The sequence below is a fragment of the Gossypium arboreum genome, chromosome 11 (genome assembly GCF_025698485.1).
Source record: "Gossypium arboreum isolate Shixiya-1 chromosome 11, ASM2569848v2, whole genome shotgun sequence".
In the NCBI taxonomy this organism is placed as follows: Eukaryota; Viridiplantae; Streptophyta; class Magnoliopsida; order Malvales; family Malvaceae; genus Gossypium; species Gossypium arboreum.
The window spans coordinates 114,674,370-114,691,284 of NC_069080.1; the positions used below are offsets into that span (position 1 = coordinate 114,674,370).

The 16,915-nt window shown below is 35.7% G+C and overlaps 1 protein-coding gene and 1 non-coding gene across 3 annotated transcripts; one reads left to right on the forward strand and one right to left on the reverse strand.

Moving 5' to 3' along the window:
• Window positions 1-2,714: 2,714 nt before the first annotated feature.
• LOC128284186 (uncharacterized) lies at window positions 2,715-4,622 on the forward strand. 2 transcript variants are annotated; one of them, XM_053021975.1, is made up of 2 exons: window positions 2,715-3,216; window positions 3,673-4,622. In XM_053021975.1, the coding sequence occupies exons 1-2, from the start codon at window positions 3,076-3,078 to the stop codon at window positions 4,213-4,215; spliced, it is 684 nt and encodes a 227-aa protein (XP_052877935.1). In that variant the 5' UTR covers window positions 2,715-3,075; the 3' UTR covers window positions 4,216-4,622. The 2 variants fall into 2 exon arrangements, with proteins under 2 accessions (XP_052877935.1, XP_052877936.1); XM_053021976.1 differs by having other exon boundaries at window positions 3,123-3,264.
• Window positions 4,623-7,839: 3,217 nt separating this feature from the next.
• LOC128285087 (small nucleolar RNA R71) lies at window positions 7,840-7,946 on the reverse strand. The gene has a single exon (XR_008275502.1). It is a non-coding gene; the product is annotated as a small nucleolar RNA R71 (small nucleolar RNA).
• Window positions 7,947-16,915: the final 8,969 nt, after the last annotated feature.

The following is a 16,915-nucleotide window of genomic DNA, read 5'->3' on the forward strand; positions in this document are numbered from 1 at the left end:
ATATATTTAGTTACCGCCCCGAGGATAGCCTATGCGAAGCAAGCCTACACTGGCTCCAGGCCAAAGCGATGAAAAGGCGAACGGTCTATATCGTAATATAAGATTTAAAGGTCCATGAGAGAAAGCCTGCCTTCTAGGGAAAATATCCTAAATGAAAAAAAGCGCTCCGCACCTCTCTTGCTATCCTGCCCTGCCTCTCTTTCTCCAGACTAGGCACTCTATAGCTCACGGTGGAATGCATTTCATAGCGATTCCCCGCTCATAGTCATAGCACATGAAGTAATCTTTGAACCCACATAGTTGTTATCGGATTAGCTCAATCACCAGGATGAAGAAGTCGCCGATTAGCGAATCTTCACTCTCTAGGAGTAGGACCATCTCAATCAAGCTTGAGAGGAACCCTTCACATCTTCCTTTCTTTATTGAATTCCCTGCCTCATCCCTCTTTAGATAGACTGGAATCAAAGAGCAATAAAAGAATACTGGGAGTATGAAGTATGAACAGACTCTCCTACGGCTAAGCCAACCTGTACTGTACATCCCTATCATCCCCTGCCAATAGGCATTTTACCCTTCCTTTCAACAGGAGATGCCTTTAGTAACTCTCTGACTGCACCCAGAATCTGGTTATGTAGCGCGCATCGGTTAGTCCTCTTAGCTACACCATGAACTAAGCCATCAGTCTAGCTTTCCCCTGGTCTATCCTTTGAACCCTGAATCCCGCCTTTTAGCTCTTCCTTCTGCATCGAAGAAGTCCTCTTTCTGAACCAGGAATGGAAGAATCCCCGGACCAAGTCTCATAGTGCCAGTTCACGAAAAGCAATAGGAGGAGGAAGCATCACCGGCTTCGTTCGTATGAATGATGGTCCTATTCTAATTGAAAAGAACGGATATGCCGCTAATCCAAGTCCCACAAAGGAAGAGCTTTCTCACAGGAATTTCCTTTCTTTCTGGGGGGGCTACCCCTCTTCCTAGTAGTCGGGTGGCTCGCACACCTTGATGAATTGGATGATAGTCCTTCTACCTAGTTATCCCGATAGAACTAAGATCTGTGCCTCCCGTCTACAGCCTAGGAAGTGGGTATGGCCCATACACCATCAATAGGCTAGCTCTATAAACTTTGACCAGTCTAACCGAGGTAAGGTAGAGAAACCAAAAAGTATGTATGAAAAAGGTGTAATGTGTGCTAAATGCCAACTACTAAACTATAGTCTTATGGATAAGGCTATCAAGTATTGGTCAGAGTGGTAGAAAGATTGAGAAACTAAACCCATCAAACCTATGAATTCATTGAATGGTAGTTCGGATTCTTATCGCCTGTCTCGGCCATAGAGATAGAGGTCTCAGAGTGCAGCAGCTCGACCTGAGGGGGATTTTTCCCAGCCATGAAAGCGGAATGAAACTATAACACTGCGGGATCAGAGATTCAATTGGCAGACTAAGGAGCTCTACCCAAACTTGACTTTCTTTAAAGTAAATAAAGACAGGATTAGTCGGATGAATGGTTATAAACTTTCCTCTGGAAATGAGCTATCCGGCGAACAGCAGCGGAGACTAGATAATCTTTGATACAATTGCCTATTACAGACGTTAACGATAGGAATTGGTAACATACTTTTGGGAAAAGAGGCTCCAAGTTCGGGGGTTTTTTAAGGGAGTGAGTGCCCCACCCCAGGAAGTTCTCGGATAAGAGTTCCCTAAGGGGCATAGCGAGATGCGGGTTGATGAGCTAGAAGAAGAAAGACCCGGACTTAGACTTAGATAAATTCCAAAACCCCTACCTAAATATACTTCCCAAGAGCGATAACAACCCGAATAGAATGGGTTTGACATACCTAATGGTTTGAGCTGCAGCATATGGAAAACAAGGAAAAAAGCCCCGAATAACGGGCATTCAGCAAAGACAACAACAACTGCTAGCAGGGATCTTCCCTTTACCCAAACCCAACTCAAGCCGAAGAAACTTATTCAATGGTCACCGCTAACCGCTTTTGGTCTCAAATCTTTGGGGTTGCTTTTTCCAATAAACGTTGGTTACATTTCTTTATGTTATTTGTACCCGTAACTGGTTTATGGATGAGTGCTCTTGGAGTAGTCGGTCTGGCTCTGAATCTGCGTGCCTATGACTTCGAATATCAGGAAATTCGTGAAGCGGAAGATCCTGTGAGAGAATTTATAATGGCTCTTATAGTTATAGTTGAATGAATTTCTCTGTAGAGGTTCTGGGGTCTTCCTCTTTCGCGAAGGGTCAAACTCAAAAAAGGAAATCAAGTAGGTTTTTCCATTAGTCGGAAGAGTAAAGCGCATTCCACTTCCAATTAGATGTGTTACGCACAGTGACATTTGCCAATCCTGTTAGGAATCAATTGATTCTTCAATTAATAAAGATTAAAAAGTCTTCCAGTAGAAGGCCGTGGTCTAAGAATCTTTCGTTGCCTCCCCCTCCGCGAGGATTCTACTTACATGTATTAAGCATATAGCCTGAAGTTTCATGATTGGAGCTTCTTCAAGCTTAGGCTACTACCTAACATATAGATAACCTACTACTACTACTTAGCTAGTAAGCAAGATCGTAACGTATTTTCTCTTTCTTATCTTATGATATTTCTAGTTAGAGGAAATTTGAATTTCGGAAACATTTGATTTAGAGAGAAATGAGGGTTTAGCTTTGAGGAAAGCATGATTCTTGGTTAGAAGATGGTGGAGTTGCTTTGCCATACATTCAATTTGATGCATCTGATGATTCTACAATAATTAGAAGTTATCTTACAATGGAGCTGCCAGGATAGGGTTTTTCTCAGTTGCTAAGGATTTTTCTTTTGAGGATATGAGGATATTCTTGCATTGTGTATCACTATTTATTTCTATGGCATATGGTAAGAGTATCATGGTGGTAAGGTATTGTTATCTTTGGGTACTGTTGTGCTGAAGAGCGATGCACTTTCAAGGTTTTGTCCCTGGATCTAGGGAGAGCTTATGACACCTCTTGAAGTCGTTGAAGAATCGGATTATAGTCTTTGAAAAGTGAGCACATGGCATGATTAGAACCCATGACCTCTAGCACATAGAGGATTCATGGGCATAGAACCCATTCTTCAACTACTTCAACTACTTCAACTACTTCAACTACTTCAACATGCATTTAGGCTCTCTTTAGAGCTTGAGGACAATGCCTTGAGGGCAGCACGATTCTCTGACTGCATACATGCAATGGATGTAGGTGATTTGAAGAAAAAGCTTACTGTCTTTTAAATGGTGTTTTCTGTGAGTTTATGCTACACAAAGTTCTTTCTTTGCATCATTGCTAGTATCATATTGCAAACAATGGTCATCTAGAAGTGAATTTTAGGGCTGTTTATTATAACCAGTTAAGCTATAAGCATAAAAAAGAATCTCTGCTGTTTTTGTTCCTTAGGGAAAAAGAAGTATTTGAGGCACATTTACAAAGAACAATGGAAACTATAATGAGAAATCCCTTAATTTCTAATGTATTTGAAGTAGTTAAAATCTTCAAATTAGTTGTAACAGGCATATTATTCAATTATTGTAAAGTAGCTTGTTTTGTTTGTTTACATATCACATTTTCTTGATGATGTGATATGATGTGGATTTCGGGTTTACTTCTTTCAGATGACTATATTAAGATACTTACCTTAAGATTGTTACCTACAGATATTTAGAGCTTTTGGCTGGATGCTACCAGCCATTGCCATATCGTTGTTGCTTGGAACTGGCCCAAATGCTTTTATCATGGCGTTAGCAGTTCCACTAGGGCAGTCAGCACTTTCACTTGTGTTCGATAAAGTTTCTGGAAGGACAAGTGAGAGTTGGAAATCTGCACCCAGAAGCAAGACCAAGAAGAAACAATTTACAAGAGCTGCTGCTAATAACACAAGAACGAACAAGGGAAAACAAGAACCAAATAAGACTGGCGGAGAGAAGGAAAGTTACAGCTCATGGTTGAATACGGATGGTGGTTTACAAGATAAGGGTGGTCAGAGAGTCCCAAAGTATGGCGGATGGGATCAACTGGATGATCAAGTAGAGACCCAAAAAAGGGCAACAAGTCGAAAGGGAAATGGAGCACCGAAGCAACGAAAGGAGGATAAATTTAGCAGGGTGGGGAGAGACAGAGTCAGAGACACACCATTGCTGCTGAGGTTGTTGATTGCCGTTTTTCCGTTCTTGGGATCTTGGTCTAGGTTCCTGTTTTGATTTTTCTACTACCAGAAAATACATGGACGTCATTGACAGAAAGAAAAATGAACTTATACTGCTGCTGCTTAGGCACTGTCCATACTGGACATGAGAAGAAGCCAGTGCAATGTGATGCTACCAACCAAGTGCCAGTTTGGTGCTGGAAGTAAGTTGCTAAAGAAAAAGCCAAATTAGCCGTAAGCTTGTTTATACCTTATAAACTGCATACCAATTGGATAAATTGACTTGGGATAGGAGGTATTGAGATGTTACCACAGGTGATGTTGTATCAGTGAATGGATTGTGTGATCTTTGCCTAACCCTATACCACTGCCATTTTTATTTTTTATTTGGCAAGTCCTTGGTCACCTGTTCGTATGTGATGAAATCTGAAGTAAAATAATTAAAAAATTGAAATTTATATACACCTGCATTAATGTACATAAACATCGAGGAACTTTGTTCAAAGTACGTCAATATTCAGTAGACTAACATCAAAAGCGATAGCTACAGACATCAGAATATGGATTAAAAAATTGTTAATTACAACTTCAAAAGCTAGCAATTCTTTTTAAAAATCACGCAATGTTTAATCTTTCAAAGGTTTATCTTCTTTTAACTTATAAATTGATATTCAATTTTGATATTTAATTTATTTATTAGGATGGACATCTAAATTATTTTTTTCCCTAAATTAAAACCTCTAATATCACTTTTGGTTCAATATAACGAGCCATTCATTCATACCTAATTTAATAGCCCACCACTTTACATATGTTTGGTTTATTGTGATTACTGCCACGCGGAACGTTACTCCTTACCTATACTTCTAAATTGTAATTCAGTGCAAGAATGAATTGAAAAAACAAAACCTGTCATTGTTAGACTGTCAAGACACCTATAAAAATAAAAAAAAATTGAGAATTATAAATTAGTAGATAGTAGTAAGTAGGAATTTACAGAAATCATTGATAATTTTATTTTTTAATAGATAGTAAAAAGAGATTATAAAATAAAATAAAAGAAACGAAAAGAAACTTTAGCTAAAGTTAAAATCATTGTTTGATTCATGAATTTGATCATCGACGCAAGGATCTCTTTGATACCTTTAATAAATTAGTTCTAGTTGTTGATTCAACGCATAGCAACCAATCTCTCCTTACATGTTCGGTAATCAAGAGGCACATATAAGTTTATTCACAACCAAAGTATCAAAACATATTCTTTAGTTTTCAAAGTAAACATCCTGTATACATATATAACCACTTAACAATCAAATTATCCTATGAACATGCCACAAGTAACCAAGATCAAAACATTAAAAGTCTACCAAAACGAGAGGCGATAGGTGTGAGTTTCTCACCGATCCGATCAACACGTTCATGAAATTCAAAATCTATAAGAAAGTAGAAATACTAGTAAGTATATAAATTACTTAGTAAGTTGATGATGTTGGCTAAGATTTGAATAGAATTATGTATGTTTGGGTAATGGCATGACTTGGTAATAAATGTTGGTTATGTTGGTAAATGTTTATGTTTGATATGATTAACTTGAATGGTATTGATAAACCGTAATTTATACATATTTTTATCCCGTGCTTAGTGCATTTACGGATGAATTCTCCTTAGATTTGGTGAATTCGATGCTCCTAATCCTTTAATTTCATATTTTATACTTAGGTGAGCATAGGAGAGTAAAAAGAGATAGAAACGGGCCGAAAACGGAGAAAATGGACCCATATGGGAAAACAACACGGCCTGGGCTTCCTCACACAGGCGTGTCACATGGTCGTGTCAATTTGGCAGGATCAAAGCACGACTTACACGGGTGGATCACACGCCCGTTCCCATTTAACAACCTTGACCACGGCCTTAAGTAATCGCACACGGACGTGTCCTTACTGAACCCAAGTTTAGTCCAATTCGAAAAAGGCCAATTTTAAGGGCTCTTAGGCATTCCAAATCCTATTTAAACACTTGAGGAGGCACCTAGAAAGGGGACGCAGAGTAAGAAGCAAGGAATTACTCAAAGAAAGCTGATTGATCCATCTCAAGAGCCGGATTCATCATCAAGACTGGAGATCTCCCTTCAAGTTCCTTCAGGAGTTTTAGGTTTTCTTATGTTTTGTTATCTTTATGCTTTTGAGATGTTTTCTTTCATAAGTATGAACTAAACCCCTAAATACCTAAGGGGAATGAAACCTAAGACAGATCTTGTTATTATTATCTGAATTGTATGATAAATATTTGACTTGTTCCTAATTATGTGTTCTTAATTCTTGTTTTGATATTCCAGGATATTGATTCAAGTTAAGCTCTTATCCAGAGGAGGAATAGACCCAGTCTAAGAGTAAATTTATCATAATTAAGCGGAGTTGATTGCACGCCTAGAGATAGGGTGACAAGATTTTGCCGGATTAGGGTGAAACCTAATAAGGGAATTCATAGATCGAGTTAATGCAATTCTAGGGTGTTAATTAGAAAGAAAGTTCAATTATTCAACCTAGGGTTAGATGTTATTAGTCTCGAGAGAGATAATAATATAACTTAGGGATTTCTACAGATCAAGTCAAATGAATAAATCGTCTGATTCAAAGTCAAATAACAAGTGAAGTCTAGGTGGATTTTTCCTTAGGTATTGTCTCAATCAATTGAATTTTCCCAAAAGTATTTTTCCCAATTTTTCTTTCTGTGCATTTTTAGTTAGTAATTAGTTTAGACAACCAAACCTCTTAAATTTTAGGCTAGATAATAAAAAGGAAGTAAATACTAGTACTCGTAGTTCCTTTGGGTTTGACAATCCAGTCTTACTGAACTATACTACTGTTTGATAGGTACACTTGCCTTAATCATGATAATAAGTTAGTCTCAAGACCGTTTCATTTATAAATCTTTAAAACCTGTTACGAATATCACGCATCAAGTTTTTGGCGCCATTGCCGAGGAACTAGGATATTAGGAAAACTCGATTTTTATTACTTTAGCCATTTACTTTATTCGCAATTTAAGTTTGTATTTTCTTTTCTTTTCTAATTTTTCTCTTATTTTCTTCTGAAAGGTTTTTCTAGTTTATGACCAGAAGAAACCCGTCAGGACCACTACTTTTTAACAGCGAGATCGATCGCATAGTTTGCAGAAACTGAAGAGAAATAAGGCGAAGCTTACGATACACAGAGGAAGAGTAAGAGGACGATACTTCAACCATAATCGAGGAGATGGCTGAAAACCAAGAAAATCCGCTACCTACTGCGATTGCTGTTAATCAGAATCCTGCTCCGCGCACTATGTGTGATTATGCTAAATCTTCTTTAACAGGAACTGAATCGAGCATAGTTAGACCTGCTGTAGCTGCAAATACATTTGAACTAAAACCTAACACAATTCAAATGATACAGCAATTTGTTCAGTTTGATGGTTTGCAGGACGAGGATCCCAACGCTTGGCAAATTTCTTAGAGTTTTGCGACACTTTTAAAATGAATGACGTTTCTGATGAAGCCATTCGCCTTCGGTTGTTTCCCGTTTCATTGAGGAAAAAGGCTAAACAGTGGTTGAAGTCGTTGCCACGATAATCAATCACTACTTAGGAACAAATGACCTAAAAGTTTTTATTAAAATATTTTCCGCCGGCTAAAACGGCTAAATTACGTAATGATATCTCTTCCTTTGTGCAGATAGATTTAAAAACACTCTACGATGCATGGGAGAGATACAATGACCTTTTGAGAAGATGCCCTCACCATAGGTTACCACTCTGGCTACAGGTTCAAACCTTTCATAATGGCCTGAATCCTTCGACTCGACAAATGGTTGACGCAGCTGCTGGTTGAACCATCAATAATAAGACACTTAAAGGTGCCTATGAATTTATAGAGGAGATGTTACTGAATAACTATCAGTGGCAAGTCATGAGGACAAAGCCAACGAAAATAGCCGGCGTTTATAATGTCAATACGGTCACCATGCTCTCTAATCAGGTAGAACTCTTGAATAAGAAAATTGATGGTTTCCTTAGTTCTTCACATGTTCACCCAGTAATGTAATGCGAAGCAAGTGAGGATGGATCAAACAGTTCAGAATACCCACCTTATGGCCACAACATAGAGAACGAACAGTTAAATTACATGGGTAACAATCCTCGATCTCAAAACAATCCTCGATCTCAAAACAATCCTTATAGCAATACTTACAATGCAGGTTGGAGGAACCACCCAAATTTTTCATGGGGAGGCCAAGGGAATTAGAGACCACCACCTCCAGGCTTCCAACAACCACCCTACCAACAAGAGAAAAAACTAAACATTGAGGATATGCTAACAAATTTATCTCAATGTTAGAAAATCATTTTCAGAATACCGAGACAGCACTCAAAAATCAACAAGCGTCAATCCAGGGGCTCGAAACTCAGATTGGACAGCTCGCCAAGTTGATTTTCGAAGGACCACAATGTAGTTTTCCAAGCAACACTGAATCTAACCCAAGGGAGCAACTTAACTTGATTTCCATTCAAGATGAAGATGGGCTAGTTGCAGAACCAAGGCCAGAAACGGTGGTAAGCATAGGTAAGGATGAGCTAGGCCACAATGAGCCAAAGCCGGTGATTACAGAATATAAACCTCGCGTGTCATACCCCAATGCGACAAGGAAAGACCGCTCAGACGAACAATTTGGTAAATTCCTTAAACTTCTAAAGAAACTACATATTAGCTTACCGCTTATTGAAGCCCTTTCACAGATGCCAAACGCAGTCAAGTTTTTAAAGGAGTTTCTAGCAAATAAACGGAAGTTAGATGAAGCATCGCAGGTGGAACTGAACGCAGTCTGCTCAGCCATTCTACAGAATAAGCTGCCCAAAAAATTAAAAGATCGAGGGAGTTTTACAATTCCTTGTTTAATTGGTAGTTTAGATGTTAATAATGCGTTGGCTGATAGGGGCTAGTATTAATGTTAAACCTTACAAATTGTTTAAGCAACTAGGTTTAGGGAAACCCAAACAAACTAGGATGAGCATTCAATTAGCAGATAAAACAGTCAGATTTCCTAGGGGTATTATTGAAGATGTACTTGTTAAAATCGACAAATTTATATTCCCAGTTGATTTTGTTCTTCTAGATACAAAGGAGAATAGCAACGCTCTTTTTAGTAACCGCTAGAACAATTATTGACGTTGGCACAGGTGAACTCACACTTCATGTGGGAGACGAAACAATCACCCTTTAAGCCCGTAATTCGAATAACACATCAAAAAATAAAGGTGATTGTATAAATCATTTGGCTAAAACTAACCATATAGTGCAACCTTCTTTGCAGAAAACAGGTTCAAAGAACATACATAAGCCAAGCAACAACAAAAAACCCATCCATGAAGAACGAAGGTTACAAATCGAGGAGCTAAATGAATGGCGAACATACACGATAAACTAAAACCACGCCATGAGGAGCTTAATTCCTCCAAAAATCAACTTAAAATTGGAGATAAAGTACTACTAGATGCAGCAGATCCTCGAATCACCACTTCTGAACCAAATGAAGAAACCCCTCTTACGGTGATTAGTATTTTTCCATATGGTACGGTCGAGGTAAATCACTCCAAATTTGGCACATTCAAGATAAATGGTACTCGTCTTAAACCTTATGTTGATAAAATTGATAGCAGGGATGAGGAGTGTAAACTCCTCGGTTCACCATGATCACACACCAGAAAAGTAAGTTGAGCTTAGACTATAAATAAGCACTTCTCAGGAGGCAACTCGAGCACTAACAGTATTAATTTCTTTAAATTTTAGTTTCTAACATCTAACGTACTAACCAAATCATGGAACGTAGGATTCCTAAAGCCCACACGGCCAGGCACATGGGTGTGCCTTAAGCCATGTGAAAACAGGGTAAAATTTTCCCAACACGGGAAGCGATAAGTAGCCACGGCCGTGCAACATGGCCGTGAGCGAAACTGCCAAAACAACACGGGCATTAGACACGCCTGTGTCTTGAAACTGTGGTTAAAATTGAGAATGGAACACGAGCGTTAGACACGACCGTGCCCTCCACCTGTGGTTGACACTGTCAAAACGAACACAGGCGTGGACTTATGTATACGGACGTGAGAGAAGCGAACAAAGCAAGACACGGCCGTGCAACATGGCCGAGTACACCGATGCGTCCAATTTCGAAAACCACAAAATGTACGGGCTGAAATGAAGGCACACGGGCGTGCCCTACGGCCATGTGCCCCAATTTCTCTATAAACACCTATTATCTATCTTAGCTTTATCTTTATATTTTGAAATTACTTTTTATTTCCTGTTAATACTATTTTATCTTGAGTTTTTACAATTTCTATTTTCAACTATTTCATTACGAGTAATTATGCTTCATTATATTTCCTAAAGAGCTCCAAAGCTCATCATCAAATAGGAACTAAAAAACTCCAATGGCACATGACTTATGGACTAATGAACCTCTACCACCACCTGAGTATCGTCCTCCACCCTCATCTTTGCTTTGGCCAATTATTCTCCATAACTCTAATTCAAGGAGTTCATTCATCATTCAAGGAAGTTTCACTTCTCTCCCTATCTTATGATTATACATCTTTCTTTTTCAATATATCTATCTTTGTACATTGAGGGCAATGTACATCTTAAGTATGGGGGGGTTTTTATATCATCATTAGAAATCCCTGAATTTTGTCTTATTCTCACGAGAATTACTCATATCACTATTAGAATGAATTTTAATTAATTTATGATTTTTATTGATATGTCTTGAATTAAAACATAGGCATTTATGCATTGATTGTTTAAACTTTAAGACATTAGGGAATCAAGCATGATAAGTTGATTTTTGAAGAATTAAAAACTTTTAGGTTGTTTCCCTAAGTTTAGGTATTATCTTGAGTTGGAATTCACAAGTTTAAATATCAAAAAGCCATAATTTTGTGAGATCTTGAACCTTTAGAGCATCTATTATTTCTTTCATGCTCACTTTCATTATGAGTGCGTCAGTATTGAATTGTTATTCTAGAACTTGTTTGATTATGCATGTCAAGACCACACCATTTGATTTGATATGTCAAAATGATAAAGGCACTTAGGTTTAACCCATTCACTCCACAAAAACATACCTTCATAATTAACCCTTAGTGAAACCCTTTGAGCCTAACAAGCTATTAATTGATTTACCCTCAATATTAACCCATAAACCATTATTGTTGAAATCCCCTAATTTGATCTCTATTTTTGTCGAGATTTGATTTGAACTAATTTCTTAGCTATGTTTTGTTCTTCTATGTATTTGACTTGTTCTAAAAAAAAAAAAAACAACAACAACAACAATACTTACATACATATTAGTAGTAACTCGCCATTTGTTGAGCTTGAGTGTGAATTCCATATTCTGAGAAGAAGCTCACTTGTATTCAACTAATGACTAGTCATTTTTCTAGCTAGGTAATTTTTCAATTCAATTTCGATTCTAACATTTTCTTTCAGCTTGTGACCAGACCCCCTAACCAAAGCTTCGTTACAACCCTCTAAAGACCTTTTTGATTGAGGTATCATCTCAATATATAGTGGTGGAGATTTGATTTTTAAGCAAGCCTATAGTAATAACTTTTCATATTGACTAATGAGTGCTTTAATTGATGTCCTTAAACACCTTGAGTGATTTGAGTGAATCTTTAGTAAGAATGTTAAACTCTGTGATATTTTGATCAAGGTAATCACTTAGATGACAGGAGACACCTATGTTTTCATGATAAAATGCTCAACTTAGAATGTCTGAAACTTTGATATACTTTTAGTTGAATTTTCAATGTATAAATACTCATGGATTATTTTGAGATATTATTGATAGGGATTATAAATTGAGAAGAATTTATTTTGATCGTGAGTTGAGGATTTTTCTTAAGGACAAGCAAATGCTTAAGTGTGGGGGTATTTGATAAACCGTAATTTATACATATTTTTATCCCATGCTTAGCGCATTTAGGGATGAATTCTCCTTAGATTTGGTGAATTCGATGCTCCTAATCCTTTAATTTCATGTTCTATACTTAGGTGAGCATAGGAGAGTAAAAAGAGCGAGAAATGGGCTAAGAAATGTGCCGAAAACGAAGAAAATGGAGCCACATGGGAAAACAACACGGCCTGGGCTTCCTCACACGGGCGTGTCACATGGCCGTGTCAATTTGGCAGGATCAAAGCACGACTTACACGGGTGGATCACACACCCGTGCCCATTTAACAGCCTTGACCACGACCTTAAGTAATCGCACACGAGCGTGTCACACGGGCGTGTCCCTGCCGAACCCAAGTTTAGTCTAATTCGGAAAAGGCCAATTTTGAGGGCTCTTAGGCATTCCAAAGCCTATTTAAACACTTGAGGAGGCACTTAGAAAGGGGACGCAGAGTAGGAAGCAAGGAACTACTCAAGGAAAGCCGATTGATCCATCTCAAAAGCCGAATTCATCATCAAGACTGAAGATCTCCCTTCAAGTTCCTTCAAGATTTTTGGGTTTTCTAATGTTTTGTTATCTTTATGCTTTTGAGATGTTTTCTTTCATAAGTATGAACTAAACCCCCTAAATACCTAAGGGGAATGAAGCCTAAGATGGATCTTGTTATTATTTCTGAATTGTATGATAAATATTTGACTTGTTCTTAATTATGTGTTCTTAATTCTTGTTTTGATATTCCAGGATATTGATTCAAGTTAAGCTCTTATTCAGAGGAGGAATAGACCCTGTCTAAGAGTAAATTTTTCATAATTAAGCAGAGTTGATTGCACGCCTAGAGATAGGGTGATAAGATTTTTCCAGATTAGGGTGAAACCTAATAAGGGGATCCATAGATCGAGTTAATATAATCCTAGGGTGTTAATTAGAAAGAGATTGTAGTTATTCAACCTAGGGTTAGACGTTATTAGTCTCGAGAGAGATAATAATATAAGTTAGGAATTTTTACAAATCAAGTCAAATGAATAAATCGTCTAATTTAGAGTCAAATAACAAGTGAAGTTTAAGTGGATTATTCCTTAGGTATTGTCTCAATCAATCGAATTTTCCCAAAAGTATTTTCCCAAGTTTTCTTTCTGTGCATTCTTAGTTAGTAATTAGTTTAGACAACCAAACCTCTTAAATTTTAGGCTAGATAATAAAAAGGAAGTAAATACTAGTACTCATAGTTCCTTTGGGTTCGACAATCCGGTCTTGCTGAACTATACTACTGTTCGATAGGTACACTTGCCTTAATCGTGATAATAAGTTAGTCTCAAGAACATTTCATTTATAAATCTTTAAAACCTGTTATGAATATCACGCATCAGGTATGAAATGGCTAAAGTCATTGGTAAATAAGGTATGCTTTGCTTGTTAAAATAGGTACTTATATTTTAGGTCACTTGTTGAACTTTGCTTATTGATTCCCTAGTTAAAGAAATGATGGTTGTATATGTATGTTTGGGTTAAGTGTCTTGACATGAATAGTGATGAATGCTTGTTGTTTAATGTTTGAATTGTGGTGCCAAATGTGGCATTTAGTTAGACACTTAGGTTGAATGAATTATGTTTAGTTTTGGTATATTTTGGTGTCTTAAAACAGATTGATCAAGAGTTTATTGCATTGGCTTGAGGCTTAAGGGATTTTGGGTCATTTTTGTTTGTCGTAGAAGGCATTATAAACACATACAGTCTGTGAAACGGTCTACCACACGGCCATGTACCGTACACAGGTGCAAGACACGACCATGTGGCTTGTTTAATTTAGGTGCAGACAATTCACACGATCCTAGTTTGTTACACGATCTAGCAACATGGTTGTCTGACCCTAGATTACACGGCACAAAGTTGTTACACGGTTTGAAGACACGGTTGTGCTATACCACCACGTAGCCTCAGCTTGGCCACACGGTCGTGTGACTCCTGTTTTTGTATTTTTACCATGTTTTTCTAAAATGTTTCAAATTAGTCTCTCTTTTGTTCTGAATTCTTTTAGAACTTTTGTAAGATCGATTTAATCCCGATAATGTATGAATATTATGTTTTTTTATTACATGCTTGGTGAATAGTTATCATTTTTTTAAAAAAAAAACTGAACCATTATAGTTTGTTTCCGTTCGATTTTGTATGATTACATCCCGTAATCCTAATTTGGTGACAGAAACAGGTAAGAGGTGTTACATTTAGTAATTTCATTTTTGTTATGCATACATTTTTAAATGATGAACTCCTGAACTGTTTTGAGGCTTTTGCTCACAAAATTGCTAATTGAAAATATGCTTTAATTGTACCTAATTAAAAGGATTAAAAACTTTAAAAGGTACAGAAAATAATTGGAACAAGAAATTGTATTAATTAAATTAATAAACCGGCTACTTCAATATAAAAGATAAAATTAGCAGTGGCATACTGGATGGTAACGTTTTACTTCAGAAGACCTTTACGTATTCCACATATTAATTAAGCTATCATTGGGAAAAAAAAATTGGTTATCCCAAAGGATGCATGGTTCATGCAAGTTGTGTGTGCAACTTGCATTTCTTATTTTTCCTATCTATTAACATTCAAGAATTATTTATTAAAAGATATAATGATTATTTGATAATTATTTCATTTTATTTTATTAAAAAATCCATAAGGGTTTTTTTTCTTAAGTTATTATAGTCCCTATTCCACCAAACTAAACAAATGAATGCTATTACAATATTTATCCATTTCATCCAACTAAACTATTGTTATAATTATTCTATTTAACTATAGCTCTATTCCATTATAATGAACTAAATGTGGTGTAAGTTTATTATATATAAAAAAGGTTTAACTCATAAATTAGTACCTAAATTATATATTATTTTCCAAATTGCTACTTATATTTTTTTGTTAAAAGTGGTATTCAAACTATTTTATTTTTATTCATTTTACATCAAAATATTATATCTATTAAAAAATTTCAACCAATAATAGATTGCCACCTCATAAACTTTTTAAATAATTTTTAATTCTTTTTTTCTTTTACATTTTTTCAATTTATTTATTTATTTATTTTTCTCTTTTCCTCTTCTTCCATTATATTGATTGGCACTACCAAAGAATGCTAAAATTTTGCCTTGACGAGGTTAAGATGTTGGCTTCTGTTTTCAAACTTCACTACCTATGTGCTCACCTAACGTGATTGGGAAAGTTCTTTCATTGAACAAAATCAATGTTTTCAAAAGTGAATCAAATCAGTTGGTTGGACTGGGAATCAGCTGGGGTACTGGTCCATAGATAAAGATTGAATCAATCAACCTGCAAAACATTACAAATCGATTGAACCGAGCTAAAAAGTTGGTTGAACCAATTTTTCCTTTTTTAATTTTTATGGATTTTTTAATAATTAATTTCACCAAGCTAGGTGTATGCAAAAGTCATATCAAGCCGATTAGACTAGTCGAACGGGTCGATTTCGATTTTGTTGGGTCATTTTATTCAGTTGCGATTTTAGGTTGGTTGCAAAGATCAAGAAAAACAATTTAGTCAGATTGTTTTCAGTTATGATAAACCAAAATCGAGTTAATTGACTTTGAAATATCTATTATGTTTAATATATTTTAAATATTTAAATCCAACCAATATTCAAATATACTACCCAAGCCCAAACCCAAAATAAATTCACACTCAAATATATTATCTAAACCCAAACCCAACTAAAAATTAAACCAAATACTAAAAAAACATAGTAATATCGATTAGTCGACCAAACCGACCATCAAAAGTCAATTTGATTTATTCAATTTTATTCATAAATTCAGTTGGTTTCAGTTTCTAGAAAATATGAAGTCGATTTTTTATTTTTTTGAATCAAATCAATCGGTTGCTCATCTTTAGATCAAATTGAATGAACTAGTTAAATAAAAAACTAATGCCCTAACCAATTTGACATTGATCTAGTTTTGAAAACCTTGATCAAACCATGAAGATCACAATGCTCGTACTTGTAGAAAATGCCCAAGATGAGAGGAAGAAGAAATAAAAAGTATAAAGTAATATATCTGTCTATAGATATAAATATAACTTTTTGTCTTTTTTGTTACATGATAATTTTTAATTGTTCATCGTTGTTTTATATAGACTTAATGGTTTTGCTAACAATTAAATCAACAAATGTACCAACTTGGGGAAAAAAAAATAGTTTAGGTATCAGTTGTGCCCTCAAAAAAATTAGGGACCAAAATAGGGAAAAGGACATAGTTTAAATACCCATTTGTAGATTAAGAAATTTGTTTAAAATAGATCTAACGATGTAGCTAACGATTGAACTAATAAATATATCAACTTGAGGAAAAAATAGTTTAAATACGTACCATATATGACTAAAAAATTTTTAGATATCAAACTAAAAAAGATATAATTTAGATACCAATTTATAAATTAAATCTTATATTAACAAATAAAATTAATAATTACAAAAGTATTGAATAGCAACACTATAATTAATTGAATCAAATCTTACACATTCAGTACTATTCTTTTAAAAATAGTGAAGCCTTGACATTAATCAATAATCTATATTCTTTCTATCCGAACCGAATAGCGGCAAGCAATAACCAATTTTTTTTGGATAATTTTAAAATTAATTATTTTAATATTTTTATTATATTATATATTAATTATTTTTATCAGATTTTTATTGAAGTAAACTTTTTATTAATATTATTTATAAAATTCTTTGAACTTCTTAT